We start from the raw sequence: 15,675 nt of genomic DNA, 5'->3' as shown, positions 1-15,675 counted from the left end.
TATCTCTGCAACTTCTATTATATTTGCAAACTATTTGTGTAAGACATGTTCTTTCTAAAAAGTCTTCTTTATAGAAAATAAAAGAATTTATTTATTCTGTTGCCATAGACACACTCTTCGTTGCTGTCTCCACCCATTTTTTATTTTTTTATTAGTCTTTTTTTTTAATCTGCTTTTTTAAAGTACTTTTTTTATATAACTAAAAAGAATTAGTTGTTTCAGTTGCCATAGACACTCGCCCTCTCTTTTCTTTTTACTTCTTTCTTTCTCTTTTACTCTTATACTTGCAAATGTTCCTGGTAAGGTGCTTTTTTTCTTTATTTTTCTTTATTAGTAATTTCTTCAAATATAGCTGAGTAATAACAAGTATTTCTGCTACCATAGTCACTTGTGTATAGTTTCCTTCTGATGCATTCTCTTCACAATGGCCATCCGGATTAGCCAAGGTTAGTAAATATACTTCATACTATCATCTCATAAAAGTATCCTGATTTTTTCCTTTCTTTTTTATAGGATATATCACCAAAAATATTTTCTACAGCTAAACACGACCACCAACACAATAATATTTTCATCTATTTATTTATTATATTTCTCTTTAATATTAATCAAACTGAATCCAATTTTTACTATAGATGAACAACCCTCTCCAAAACATGTTATGAATCAAAAGCTTCTACCTCATGCTGCTGTCATTAACATGGTAAGACTTTTTTTTGTTCTTTTACTATCCTTATATGTATCATTATATTACTTATACTGTTTATTAATAAAAAAACTACCAGATACTATATCGACTTTTGATAAGTATTATCTATATCTACAAATAAATCCGTTTGCTTTGGGTATGTAAATTAATAATTATATGACCCAATTCACAAAAATTAATTTTTTTCAATCATTTTCATAGTCAAAGGAATCAAAATTCCGTAGCTTTACTTGTAATATTTTATTGGTTGGTCTTTGTACTGGATAATTACAATGTAAGTATTAATGGTTTATAAGAATTGAAATATCCAACACACACGCACACCCATCACTAACGATTTATCTATTCTCAAAGAGTACTGCTCGTACCCCAAAAAAAACGTATTGAGCAGCTCATTTTTTTTTAGGTATTTCTTTTTTGTAAAAAATTTTTTATCCCAAATATAACAAACCGACCAAGCAAGAAGTAGCTAGAGATATAGAATAGTATTATTAGATCTGAAACCTAGAAACATTCTATTCTTTCCAATAAAAATAAAAGCGTAAACCATTACCAACCTAATAAGAACGGGAAACCAAATAAATAAAGAACATATTACTGGTCCATAATTTTAAAGACGCCTTTTTTTGCTGCTGATGACCAAACTTCTTAACAATAAACTAACTTAAAGGTCACCTTTACGCTACTTTTAATCTTCATAATATGTCGGTGTCTGATCTTTATGGTTCCATATAAAGAATATCAAAATAGATACGCAGTTTTAAAAAACTTTCTTTTTATATATCAAGTCAGATAAGTATATCTAAAGTGCTAACAAACCTTACCTGCGGCACCCCCCACCCACAATTCCGCTAGTTGACTCTAGTCATTCCACTATCTGTGAAGGTCACCTTCAGCACAAGTGGAAAAAAAATCAACTAATTTAAATATGGAAAGCACATTACACTATACCCCATATTTAAACTACCTTATTTTTTTTAATTTTTCCAGTGCGATGTTTTAGTTTATATATCATTTTTCTTATGCTATTGGTAGAAAAAAAAAGTTTTTTATTGGTAGTAATAAAAGAGTTTTCTCTTTATATGGTCACTCATAAAATACTTTGGTCATATTATTACTTTTAATTAGATAATTGAAACTTTATTGCAGTATGAAAATTTATATTATTGGTCATTTTAACAAAAACATTACTTCAATTAACCCTCATTTATATATATTCTGTTTCATTTACAAATTTAATTGGGTAAAAAGATTTTATTTTGTAAAAGATTATTATTTAAAAATGTTTTTATTGGTTGTTATAATAATAAAAGTCTTTATTTCTGAATATCATTGGCCAAATATCATTCAGATTATTTCATATCTTCATATTTAATATATAATTTAATGTACTTAACGAACATAAACTTACTAGAAGGTTGTTGCTTCACATGGTTTTTCTATGAATAACAGACTTTTGGAAGAGATGTTCAGCTTTTGTGACATCCAGTAAAGCCAACATCACTTCGTTTGAGTGAGCATATATGTTTGGCATATATCAAGTTCTTCTCATCTTGAGAAATAGACATCCTATCTGGATTTGGTTCTAAAGCTTATACAGAAAGATTGTCAGCCATTTTATCACATATCAGACATGTACAAGTATTAATAATTGCTTTGCGTTTTTCTTGTTAAGTTCAACCCTAAGATTCTGACTCATCATTCTAAAGTTATATTTCAAAGTTATAGATTTAATACAGGCAATAGTCTTGGAATTGGGACAGCAAGAGTCTATATTACTTTATATTAGTTTACATGTCTTTTTTTTGTTTTATTATTTCTTACATCATAGTCTGAGGTTGGCTCCTCACATGTGCATCCATTCGTAACATTATGTAGTTTGGTGATCTCCAGTTATAGATTTGCTTGTTTCTTTTGTAGTGCTTCTTGCGTAAATTTAAGTAACTGGATGATTTTTATACAGATATTATTCATAATAATGACAATAAAACCAGATGTAAGGGTTTGTTATGAATAAAAAGAAAAATAAGAGAAAAGTTCACGTCATTATTAGCATCATATATTTTGTACAAATGTATTAGTTAGTTTTTTATATGAAATATTAATATAGTAATTTTACAATGATGACATACGGTTCATTATTTAATTTTTTTAGTGTGCCTTTGAATTGTCTTTACAAATTTTATTCAAGTAACAAAAGCTTAGATATTTTCTTTCTTTTTACGTCTGATATCCAATATTTCTCAATTGCTCTATATACTTACTATAAATGTAATATCTATAATTAAAATATATATTTGTTTCTTCTGAGATCTAACTTTTGGTAGTTCACTTGCTTTTTATTGCCCATTTCAAAGAACAGAGATTTGCATGTTTCATTTTGTATTTTTGGTGACTTTTTAATTATTATAGACCAAAAATGAAGTCACAAATTCGAAAAAGACCACTTTTTTCCTATAGTGCTGGATAACTAGCATCTAAGACATATTGACGTAGCTATTCTTTTAGTCAGAAATCAAGTATCAATTCGTATAAATAGTCAAGAAATATATTTAATAAAAAATATCTTTATTCTTATCTAAAAACTATTCATAAACTTGACATTCCCCAGTGGTATTAATTCTGCGACTTAGTTACAAGTGCCAGAAAAGAAATACCAGATTGAGACTTGATATAGCATCCGTTTCCATCTAATTAGACCCCATTGACATCTGATTGACTTCCATAGAAATTGAATTTGCATCCATTGCTAACTGAATTTGCTCCCATTGCCATCTGAATTTGCTCCCCCCTTTTATTATTGGTGGAAGGGTACATGGCACTCAATTTTTTTATCCTTATGCCTTACAATTTTTTTATATAACTATAGTATTTTTTTTTCAAACGTTGTACTTTTTTTTTGTAAATGTCATATTTTTTTTTATAACCATAGAATTTTTTTTTGTAAACCTTGTATTATTTTTATAGAGCTGTAGTATTTTTTTTGTAAATGTTGTATTTTTTTAATACAACTGCCATATTTTTTTATATACATGCCAAACGCCTAATGTAATAGCACTTCAATATATGTAAATCTTTCTATAAAGATATAGCATAGAAAATATCTATAGAGAGAACTAACAGAATATACAAACTGTTGTAAATGAGTATTGACTACTGCTGTAATTGAGAATAAGTCTGAAGGAAACAATATAAGGCCTCAGCTATTCCAGTCAAAGGTGTCTACCAATTACTTTATTATTTAACACACAGGTTTAGCATGCATGATAGTGATTATATTTCATATGATGATATCACCATAATATGGGATACATCAGTGGATTATTATAAGCATAATTATAACTCGTAAACACATTTACTTTCGATGTTAATACTTCATTGGGACTACACACATTTATATAATTAATCATACATTAATTATCCCAAGATCACGTTGCTCTGATTAAGGCTCAGATAGGATCGATTACCTGACTCCAGTCATATAATTTTCCCAATCCAAAACAATATAAATAGCAGTAGTAGTTCAGTGTAGGAACCTGACCAAACTTTGATACCAAATCTTTCTCAATAAACAAAACCTACACAAGTTCTCACGAATCTTCATTCCTAATCTCAAATCTTCAATTCTTCCTCTTAAAAACTTCTTCAACTTCAACCACCACAACAGATGGCATGCTTGAAGTAACACTTTGGTATTGGTAAGTCGCATCTGATCAAACTTGAACTGATGAAATGTCTCAAAAAACCGCTTGAGCTTGGTATTGCTATGAAAATTCAGTGTGATGGGGATGCTGACAAAAAGAGAATTTTTTGATAAAGCAGGTAAAGAGGACGACTGAGGATGATGTAAATGTAAAAGTGATAGCAGGCAACCAGACAGAAGGGATTGAGCACAAATACAGAAATTGGATATCAAAATATCAGAGCAAAACTGCATGCTTGGCAAATTGCAAATATGTTTCAGTACTGCAGTAGAAGAAGTAGCATGACCACCAACAATCATACGCAAACATTTGTCTTGAATACGTTCTATCTCAGTATAATCTTTTTTGCGTAGAATAGTGATGGCTAAACCATACTCAAATATGGGGCGAACAAATGTCTTGTAAAGTCTGGAGCTCAAAAGCAAAGAGAATCCAGAGCGACAAGCACCAACAGAATTCAGATTGGACATTGTAGCAAGTGTGCCAGAATGATGATGAGAAACTACAGAAGGCCCACAAATACCCTTGTTGCGGAATGGGACACCCAAGTAAATAAATTCCTGAACTGCAGGAAGAAGTTCACCATAAATAGATAGCTGTTGCTGGTGAGGAGATCGAAAAGAAGGGTATACAATTGCACATTTAGATGGGCTCCAACAATATCCAAGCAAAAAGGAATGCTGAGCTGCAAGGTTGACCATATATTGGACATCTGCAGGTGATCCAAATATAGCCACATCGTCAGCAAAAAGGAGCGAATTGATGGGTGTAGAAGATAGGACATATCCAAAGCCATTGACACCAGAAGGAGAAAGAAGAGAATTATAGGTGTCCAAAGAAGATGGCGAAGTTGAGGGAACATGTGTAGAGGTGAATGGTAAAGCAACTGTGCAAAGGAGAGGTGGCAGAGAGTTGATATATATAGAATACAGATGAGGGCTGAGGACTGAACCTTGGAGGACTCCAGTGGCAGGCGAAATTGATTGTGAGGAAAAATTTCCAAGATGAATAGAAATTGATACATTGTCAAACATATTGACCAAAAGTCCAAGCAGAGCAGGTGGAGCACATCGTTGGGAAAGAGCATGCCAAATGACGCACCGATCTACAGTGTCATATGCTGCTTTAATATCGAGAAAAGCAACAACTGGGTAGTGGTGATGACGATGAAAATGGGCTTTCATCAAGTCATGCAGGCAGAGAGCTTAGTCAAGAGCACTATGACGAAGACGAAATCCACCTTGGGCAACATCTAAAGGAGGAGAATATCTGTGCAATTCAGAGGCTATGCACATCTCAAACAACTTACGGACAACAGATGTAAGAGAGATGGGGTGGTAGTTTGCTGCATCCAAATGGCCTCCCTTCTTAAAGATTTGAAACACTTGGGCATGGCGCCAAAGAGAGGGGGTGTATGACCATTGCCAACAAATAGTAAAAAGACAGGCAAGAAGAGGTGAGATGTGAGACCGAATGGGCTTTAGCATTTCTAAATGGATGTGGTCAGGACCCGGCGCCTTATGGTTAGGCATAAATTGCATGAAGGCCTCCACCACTGATGAGGTAAATGGGAAGTCAACAGAGGCAAAAGGCATGAGAGAAGTGTTGAGTGGTGGTGGTGAAGATCGAATGTCAGGAAGAATATGTCCACTATAGACTGATGTGAGATGGTCACACATGACTGATGCTGCTGCTGCTGGGCCATCATCATGCTGGAACGTATGCTGAGGCTGCATGCACCGATTCAACTGTTTTATCTTAGATGTGGCCTTGTTGAAATCCGAGTTCATTGAGCGGCAAAAAGCATGCCAAGACAAATGCTTTGCTGTCTGAACTTGCTGACGAAACTCCTTGTGTGCATGCTGGTGCCGGCTCTACCAATTGATCTTGTCAATGCCACAAGCTTGACGCCATTGCTTGTAACAACCATCTCTATGGTCAGCTGCAGCTTGCAATGCAGGGGTCCAAAACGATTTCCAATGTGAGGGGCGGGGGGGGGGCAAGAACTAATTGAGCTATTAAGAGAGTCATAAATGAGTGCATTGAAAGAGTTAGTAAGAGCATCAATGGGTGGACATATAGTTGGCGGATTCTGAACAAGGTCTTGTAGTGTGGTGAGAAGGGAGGCGGATTTGGTGACAAAGATGGTGACATATAATGATCTGATATCATCTTCATAAAGATGTGACAGATTCCAAGTTTGGCACATAGGTGGAGGTGCTGGTGGTGAGTGTTGCAGGTCATAAGTAAAGGAAAGTGAGAGAAGTCGGTGATCAGAGCCTAAAGATAGTTTGGTTGCAATGTGTAAAGAAGGGTTGGCAAAGTTGGTGTTGGTGATAAAAAGGTCAATGATGCTGCTGATTTCAACTTCATTACGAAAGGAAATGTATGTGGGTGTGCATGGTGAGAGAACTCTATTGAGGACAGTTAAAGATCGTTCTTCAAGCCATTGCTCTAAAGCTACACCACGAGGGTTAGATGCATAGTCACCAGTTACTGAACCAAGGTGTGCATTGAAATCTCCACATATAATGGTATCATCAGTTAAAGGAATGGCTGAGATGATATCAAGAGCTTCATGAGTGAGCATAGAGGGTGGTAAGTAAAGGCATATAAGTCGAAGGGTACCAATCTTGATAGTAAGAGCATAGTTGTTGGGCATAGGTATTTGTGTGACAGCATAAGGACAGGAAAGAGAGACTAACAATGACACCCCCATCGATCCGTGGTAGTTGCCAGCAACAAGAGATCCATAGAGATGAAACTGAAACCATGAGATTGGAAGACGGGCTGGGGATAAGAGTCATGTTTCAGTTATAAAAAGCATATGAAGAGATTGACAGTGGTTGAGCACGTCTTTAATTGCACGAGGTTGAAGTCAATTAGCATTCCATAATCCTATTGAAAGGTCACTCGTTCAATCATAGCAGTGAGAGCATCAAGGGCATGTTTTTTGTTTGGAGCATCACCAAAGTGCTCAGCTACTAGTCGGGCAGGAATTTCCTCAAGTCCAATCCATTCTGACTGGACAAAGAAGTGAGCAACTGGCAGAACTAAGTGAGAACGCAAAAACTTGAGAGCTTGAAGACAGTGGGCATTTTGGAGAACCAAAGCCTGGGTTTCAAGACCAGAGACAGACAAGTTGGCAAACTTGGGATCAGCAACATTTTTAGGATCAAGTGGATCAAAGTTGTTGACAAGAGAGACCTTAGCACTAGCTAATTGGGACTTAAATTCCTCAAGATACTGCACATGAACAAGAATTCCAATAACTCCATGAGCAGGAAAGTTAATATCTAACAGGTGACCAGTGTCAACACCAAGAGTGCGGAGAGAGCGGTGCACTTCACTGTGCATAATACGGCGTGAGCAAGAAATATAAACATATTCAAAATTATCAGGACCAGTTTTGTCAGAGAACAGTCTTTGAGAGGCAGCAACTCGGTGGGCAGAAGGAACTCGAGGTGTCTTGGCTGGCAGAATCAAGCTTGTTTTGGTAGCCCAAGTGGAGGCAGCAGTTCCAAGATCTGCAGTTGACTGGTGTGCAGGAAGAGAAGCAGAGCTGGGAACAGGACCAGTCACATTGTTTTGCAACAATTGAGATTGGAGATCAGCATTCTCCTGCCAGACATTAGCTAATTAAGCATGCAATTGGACATTTTTGGCAGCAAGAGATTCCAAATGTGCTGTACGTTCGTTAAGTGCATTGAACTGTGACTGCATACTGGTTAAAAACGTCACAAGTTCGGCTGGCAGACTTTGCATGCAATTAGCAGGCAACAATTGCGACATGTTTGGCAATAATCTTGAGATGGCAGCAATCGGCAGAGAAAAAGTGAAAATTGATGATAAAATGGCAGGAACGATAGGAAAATTTTTTTTTGACAATGGATGTGGTGGTGGGAAGGGTAGATGTGTTGTGTTTAACAATGGATGCAATACTTGAAGCAATATTTTGGATGGATTGATAATAGAATTGCATGGATACAAACTTTCACAAACTCCAATAAAACAAAGTAAAGTTTACATAAAAGAGAGCCCGCTTAGCTCAGTTGGTTAGAGCGTGGTGCTAATAACGCCAAGGCCACAGGTTCGACCCCTGTAGTGGGCATACATATATTTTTGCAATTTTCATTTTGTCGTTCCTGATCTGGGATAGTCTTCCTTTTACTATAGCAAAGTCAAAAGGTCAAACCCACTGGGGATCGGAGAGTATATGTAAAATCGAAGAGAGGATAAAAGGTACTTTTTATTGAGAGGAATTGAATTGTCTTATATAGTTTTCTAAACTAATACTGTACATTATCCGCAATAAACTGTTATACTCTATTTAATTACAAGAGAAGTCCTTTTACTGCGGTTGATGCTCAGAAGATGTTACTGTGATTAATCTTTACAAGACATTACTGCAGTTCGTTATCTATGAGATATCTTTAACACACAGAACTGCTGCGGTCAATTATCCCGATTTCTTGGATTCATCAAAATAATGTCCAGCAATTTTGTCCTTGATCTGATTGTCATTCCCAATCTAGATTGGTCTTCTTTTTTGTCAAGTCTCAATCTGGTATTTCTTTTCTGGCACTTGTAACTAAGTTGCAGAATCAATACTACTAGGGATTGTCAAGTTTATGAATAGTTTTTAGATAAGAATAAAAATGCTTTTTATTAAATACATTTCTTCACTATTTATACAAAATGATGTTTGATTTCTGGCTAAAAGAATAGTTACAATAATATGTCTTAGATGCCTGTTGTCCAGTAATATCTTCTACAAGTATATTCACCATCTTAAACATCTAAAACATATATGAAATACCAATTAGCAAAAGTCAAAATCTTTTATCCTAAAAAGTCAACTCTTACTGATTGCTTATAACTATCGATTTTGTTCACCAATGTCAACTCTGACAGAGACTTGACATTATAGCATTAGAAGAACAACCCAGATCAAAAACGACAGCACCCTTCCGTACTTTAGCAAAGTAAAAGTATAAAAATGTAAAGCACATTACTTTCATTTGCCTTCTGCCAGAATTGAACTGGCGACCTTCTGCTTACTAGGCAGACGCTCTGCCAACTGAGCCAAGAAGGCACTGCTCTTTCGCTTAAGCATTTTATTTGCCTGGTTCCCAAATTTTATTTTTGACGAATCCACATATAAAGTGTATCCATCCATCAACATCTTTACGCAAAACGATCCATCCATCACGAAAAACGTACCTCCCATTGCCAAAAGTAGTGCAGTCCTTGTCCTTGGTATCCCAGCTGTCAGTAAAAAAATTTCAGCTCAATCAGACAACATCACGCCATCTGCATTCTCAATCCCAATGGCCAATTTGCAAATCGGCAACATGCAGGGATTGCCAACTGAGCTTACCTCATTCCTGACAACATTGCAGGCACAAATCATGAATGTGCAAAACAGAACCGACCAGTTGGAGCGACTTGCAGCAGAGAATGCAAGACTAACTACTGAATTAGACCATGCTAGAACAACAATTGCTAATCTGCAGAAGCAATTAGGATCTCAGAGTGCACCTGAAAAAAACTTTTCAGAAATTTCACTTTCGAACCCAGCCGGAGCAGTAGGTGCTCCTGACAAAAACAAAGAACCAGGTCTGGAAGCCTCCACTTGGGCTACTAAAGCCAGTGTTTCTCTTCCTGTAACTGCCCCAAAAATGTCTACTGTTCCCTCTGCTCGCCGTATTGCAGCTTCTGTTCGTATGTTTGCTCTTCCCTCTGGTCCTTCAGGTTATGAATATGTTTATATTCCAAGATCAAGACGCCTTAAGCACAAAGAAGTCCGTTCCTCTCTCCACACTCTTGGTGTGGATTCTTCTCGACTTTTGGACATTAACTTCCCAGCCAGAGGTGTCATTGGCATCCTTGTTTATGTCCAGTATGCTGATACATTTAAGGCCAAACTGACAACTGCTTCTGTTGAGATTTTGGACGCATTTGATCCCCTTGATCCTGATAATGTTGCTGATCCCAAGTATGCATCTCTGTCCACTCATGAACTTGCCAACACTGCTGCCATGCTTCACCATGATAGATGTCTCCAAGCCCTACAGTTCTTGCGCCCACACATTGCTATCCCAGTTGGTCACTTCTTTTGTGAGGAAGGGTGGATCAGTGAAGATGAAATACCAACACGTACTACTCTTACCAATGCTACTGGCGGGTCTTTGTTCAAACGTCAGCGCAGCTCATCAGTCACTATGTCTGAATGAGTAATCTCAATATCAGATTATGGAATGCCAATGGCCTGCAACCCAGAGCCATTCAAGATACCCTTCAACACTGTCAGTCCTTACATATGCTCTTCATTACAGAAACATGGCTTCTCTCTCCCTCACATCTTCCCACATCATGGTCACAAATTCACTTGTATGGGTCTCCCGTAGCTGGCACCTATAGGGGCTCTATGGGTGTTTCTGTTCTCATATCACCTCACTGTCCTTATGCCGTCACTCAAATACCTATGCCCTCCAAATATGCTCTGGCTGTCAAAATTGGCTCACTCAGAATTGTATGCTTATATCTTCCACCAAATATGCCCACTCATGATGTCCTACATGTACTCTCTTCCATTCCTTTAACACATGATACCATTCTTTGTGGTGACTTCAATGCAAGACTTGGCTCTGTTACTGGTGACTATGCATCAAATTCTCGTGGACTGGCACTATGTTCTTGGATAGAAGAGAGATCTCTATCAGTTGTAAATGCAGATCTTGCACCTTGCATACCAACATATATTTCTTTCCGCAACAACTATGAAATCAGCAGTATTATTGACCTCTTTATAACTAATATGCCACTCATCAATCCTTCTCTTCATATTGCTACTGACTTGTCTCTTGGATCAGATCATCGCCTTTTATCACTTTCCTTTACCTATGATCTACAGCACTCTACCAATATGCCACCACCATTACGCAAGACATGGAACCTCTCACGCCTCAATGAACCTGATGTCCATGCTCTTTATGCTCATACCTTCAATCAAAACTCGACCTCCCTCCTTTCCACCTTGCAAGACATTGTACAGAATCCACCACTCACTAGACCCAACATTGATGCTATCACTGATGAGTTCAATTTACTCATTTATGACTCATTAAATAGCTCAATTGGACATCGACCCTCTCGCCCAAATCATTGGAAATCCTTCTGGAATGTAGCTTTGCAAACAGCAGCAGATCGTCGTAACCAATGTTACAAAAAATGGCGCCTAGCAATAAGTATTGACAAAGTTGTTTGGTGGACTAAACACAAGCATGCACAGGCCGAATTCCGATCTCAGGTTCAGCAAGCAAAACGTCAGTCTTGGCATGTCTTTTGTCAGTCTATGGAACGTGACTTCAGCAAAGCAACATCAAAGATAAAGCAGTTAAAACGCCGTAGACAGCCGCAACATACTTTCCAGCACGATGATGGACCAGCCGTAGCAGCAGCAACAATGTGTGACTATTTGGCAACAGTATATAGTGGACATATACTTCCAGCAACCCGACCACCAGCACCAATGACCACTTGTAACAGTGTGCCTTTTGCCTCTGATGACTCTCCCTTTACCTCACCAATTGTAGAGGAATTCATGCAATTTATGCCTAACCGCAAGGCACCAGGACCAGACCATATCAGAGCTGAAATGCTAAAACCTGTAAAAACACATGTCTCACCCATTCTTACTTTATTATTTACAGTTTGCTGGCAATGGTCATATGTTCCAAGTTTGTGGCGCCAAGCCCAGGTCTTCCCAATCTTCAAGAAGGGTAGTCCAACTGACCCGGCAAACTACCGACCAATCTCCTTGACCTCTGTACTGCGTAAGCTTTTTGAGATGTGTATAGCCCCCAGTTGCACAAGTACTCTCCTCCTTTGGATGTGGCTCAAGGTGGTTTTCGTCCTCGCCGTGGTGCTTTGGATCAAGCTCTCTGTCTCCATGATCTGATGAAAGCCTATTATCACCGTCATAAGCACTACCCTGTTGTTGCATTTCTGGATATCAAGGCTGCCTATGATACAGTGGATCGACGAATCATCTGGCATGCTTTACAAAAACGTTGCACTCCACCGGCACTTTTGGGTCTCTTGGTTAACATGTTTGACAATGTCTCTATCTGTGTCCTTTTGGGTAACTTTTCTTCACACTCGTTCTCACCTGCCACTGGGGTTCTCCAAGGTTCTGTCCTCAGTCCACATCTGTATTCAATATATATCAACTCCCTGCCCCCATTGCTCCGCACAGTTGCTCACTCACAAACTACAACCCATGTTCCATCACCCTCTCCTACCTCATTGGATGCATATAATGCTCTTCTTGCTCCTTCAGGTGTAGATGGCTTTGGACATATTCATTTCTCAACACCCATCAATTCTCTGCTCTTTGCCGACGATGTAGCTATTTTTGGTTCTCTTTCAGACGTTCAGGCCATGCTAGACCTTGCTGCAGACCACTCTCTTACTCTTGGATATCGATGGAGCCCCACCAAATGTGAAGTTATATATCCCAAAACACGTGCAAGCTCGCCAGTTTCTCTTCTTTTATATGGTCAAGTTCTCCCTGCCACTGACCTGTTTATTTATCTGGGTGTTCCTTTTGCCAATAAGGGTATTTCTTCCAAGTCCATTGCCACTCATAGACGTTCTGGTACACTCGCTACAATGGCAACCCTAAACTCTGTTGGTGCTTGTCGTTCTGGTTTTTCTCTGCTGCTCAGTTCACGATTGTATAAGACCTTTGTCCGCCCAAAGTTTGAATATGGTTTGGCGATCTCCACTCTACTGAAACAAGATATCAAAGTGCTGGAGTCCATTCAAGATAAGTGTCTTCGCATGATTGTTGGGGGGCATGCCACGTCCTCTACAATTGTGTTAAAGCACATCTGCAATCTGCCAAGTATGAAGTTTCGTGCCGATGCTCTTATGGCCAAGTTCTGTATAAGATCACGCTTTTTGCCAGCCCAGTGCCTTCTGTCTCTTTTGCACCGTCATCATACCGTCTATTCTTCACTTGTCTCCTTGGGAAAAACCCATCTTCTGTCCAATCTCCCTCCAACACTCAAACTTCGAAGCCCTAGTGCTGTAAAAAATCATTTTGAAAGCATTAGAGAAGCTGGATTTGCAACCTTTCTCCAGTCCAATACGCAAGTTCTCATTCAAGCATGCCGCCCAGTTCTTGGAGTTGATCCAATCTTGTTTTTGCCAGCCTCACGTGTGGAACGTAGCCGTTTGATTCGTTGGAGAATGGGGTGGTTACCAGGCAAACCAAAGGAATGTCCTTGTGGATCAGATCACACCTCACGCCGCCATTTGTTGGATTGCCCACTTGTTCCTATGGCACTATTTGAACAGTTGCCTCAACCTGACCAAGATCAGATACACAGAATTGATTTTGCCATCACATCCTTGCCTTTGTCATCTCAAGAACCGCGACCTGCTTACTGGATACCACTGCTGACTATTCTCTGGCACATAGATGTTATATGTAATCCTGATGGTGACTATTCACATGAGACTGAACATGGTGCTCTTTGGATATAATTTAGACTTTTTCTTTTCTTTCATAGCTCTTCACTTCCCATTGTTCTTTACTCCCTTTATCTCTCTTCTTTCTCTTTTGTTCTTTGCTGTCTGAAAAGTTCTTTGTTCTGCAATTCTGTCTCCTCCCTTTCACTGTTACAACTATTTTCACAGCTGCAAAGTGGAGAGCAGATTCAGCCATTGAAGCTAGTATGATTTGATCTTCTCTTTCCCCTCTCTTTTTTTTGTCTTTTGTGATCCCTTAGGACTTTTTTATATCTTCTTTTTGTACTTTGGAGGCTATATGATCTATAGATCGCCAGCAATATCTCCTTTAATAAAATATAATCTTTAACCTGAGCCAAGAAGGCACTGCTCTTTCGCTTAAGCATTTTATTTGCCTGGTTCCAAAATTTTATTTTTGACGAATCCACATATAAAGTGTATCCATCCATCAACATCTTTACGCAAAACGATACATCCATCACGAAAAACGCACCTCCCATTGCCAAAAGTAGTGCAGTCCTTGTCCTTGGTATTCCAGCTGTCAGCAAAAAAAATTTCAGCTCAATCAGACAACATCACGCCATCTGCATTCTCAATCCCAATGGCCAATTTGCAAATCGGCAACATGCAGGGATTACCCACTGAGCTTACCTCATTTCTGACAACATTGCAGGCACAAATCATGCATGTGCAAAACAGAACTGACCAGTTAGAGCGACTTGCAGCAGAGAATGCAAGATTAACCACTGAATTGAATCAAGCTAGAACAACAATTGCTAATCTGCAGAAGCAATTAGGATCTCAGAGTGCACCTGAAAAAAACTTTTCAGAAATTTCACTTTCGAACCCAGCCGGCGCAGTAGGTGCTCCTGACGAAAACAAAGAACCAGGTCTGGAAGTCTCCACTTGGGCCAGTAAAGCCAGTGTTTCTCTCCCTGCTATTGCACCAAAAGCACCTACTGTTCCCTCTGCTAGCCATATTGCAGCTTCTGTCCGTATGTTTGCTCTTCCCTCTGGACCTTCTGGTTATGAATATGTTTATATTCCACAATCAAGACGTCTTAAGCACAAAGAAGTCCGTTCCTCTCTCCGCACTCTTGGTGTGGATTCTTCTCAACTTTTGGACATTAACTTCTCAGCCAGAGGTGTCATTGGCATCCTTATTCATGTCTAGTATGCTGATGCCTTTAAGGCCAAACTGACAACTGCTTCTGTTGAGATTTTGAACGCATTTGATCCACTTGACCCTGATAATGTTGCTGATCCCAAGTATGCATCTCTGTCCACTCATGAACTTGCCAACACTGCTGCCATGCTTCACCATGATAGATGTCTCCAAGCCCTACAGTTCTTGCGCCCACACGTTGCTATCCCAGTTGGTCACTTCTTTTGTGAGGAAGGGTGGATCAGTGAAGATGAAGTACCCACACATACCACTCTTACCAATGCCACTGGTGGGTCATTGTTCAAACGTCAGTGCAGCTCATCAGTCACTATGTCTGAATGAGTAATCTCAATATCGGATTATGGAATGCCAACACTGCAAAAGGAGGGTGGATTCGGTCGAATTTTATTTTTTGAATTTTGGCAAAACTTGAAAAAATATTTCAAACACCATTGTTTTTCAGTATATTTTTTTCTTGATATGTGAATTCGCAATTTTTTCTGATTATATTAAATAAACACAGATACAAACACAAATATTTATTAATTAGGCAATAA

General features: G+C 38.4%; 4 protein-coding genes and 2 non-coding genes across 6 annotated transcripts; 2 read left to right on the top strand and 4 right to left on the bottom strand.

The window, feature by feature from the left end:
- Window positions 1-3,403: 3,403 nt before the first annotated feature.
- On the bottom strand, window positions 3,404-4,883 carry PHYBLDRAFT_171272 (hypothetical protein; the record flags this gene model as incomplete). Its single annotated transcript, XM_018436551.1, has 4 exons — window positions 3,404-3,552; window positions 3,742-3,787; window positions 4,069-4,093; window positions 4,246-4,883. The coding sequence occupies 4 exons, from the start codon at window positions 4,881-4,883 to the stop codon at window positions 3,404-3,406; spliced, it is 858 nt and encodes a 285-aa protein (XP_018288562.1).
- Window positions 4,884-6,199: 1,316 nt separating this feature from the next.
- On the bottom strand, window positions 6,200-7,075 carry PHYBLDRAFT_171271 (hypothetical protein; the record flags this gene model as incomplete). The annotated part of the gene is made up of 1 exon (XM_018436550.1): window positions 6,200-7,075. One exon carries the CDS (start codon window positions 7,073-7,075, stop codon window positions 6,200-6,202), a length of 876 nt encoding a protein of 291 aa, XP_018288561.1.
- A 236-nt stretch (window positions 7,076-7,311) lies between these two features.
- Window positions 7,312-8,205, bottom strand: PHYBLDRAFT_171270 (hypothetical protein; the record flags this gene model as incomplete). The annotated part of the gene is made up of 2 exons (XM_018436549.1): window positions 7,312-8,048; window positions 8,106-8,205. 2 exons carry the CDS (start codon window positions 8,203-8,205, stop codon window positions 7,312-7,314), a joined length of 837 nt encoding a protein of 278 aa, XP_018288560.1.
- Window positions 8,206-8,450: 245 nt separating this feature from the next.
- On the top strand, window positions 8,451-8,524 carry PHYBLDRAFT_t193. The gene has a single exon. It is a non-coding gene; the product is annotated as a tRNA-Ile (tRNA).
- Window positions 8,525-9,435: 911 nt separating this feature from the next.
- On the bottom strand, window positions 9,436-9,508 carry PHYBLDRAFT_t190. Its single transcript has one exon. It is a non-coding gene; the product is annotated as a tRNA-Thr (tRNA).
- A 235-nt stretch (window positions 9,509-9,743) lies between these two features.
- On the top strand, window positions 9,744-15,460 carry PHYBLDRAFT_73554 (hypothetical protein; the record flags this gene model as incomplete). The annotated part of the gene is made up of 6 exons (XM_018442876.1): window positions 9,744-10,600; window positions 10,666-11,395; window positions 13,904-13,905; window positions 14,067-14,157; window positions 14,390-15,121; window positions 15,146-15,460. 6 exons carry the CDS (start codon window positions 9,744-9,746, stop codon window positions 15,458-15,460), a joined length of 2,727 nt encoding a protein of 908 aa, XP_018288559.1.
- Between the last annotated feature and the right edge of the window lie 215 nt (window positions 15,461-15,675).

This window comes from Phycomyces blakesleeanus, assembly GCF_001638985.1.
Source record: "Phycomyces blakesleeanus NRRL 1555(-) unplaced genomic scaffold PHYBLscaffold_18, whole genome shotgun sequence".
In the NCBI taxonomy this organism is placed as follows: Eukaryota; Fungi; Mucoromycota; class Mucoromycetes; order Mucorales; family Phycomycetaceae; genus Phycomyces; species Phycomyces blakesleeanus.
This window is presented reverse-complemented; position numbering and strand designations above follow the sequence as displayed.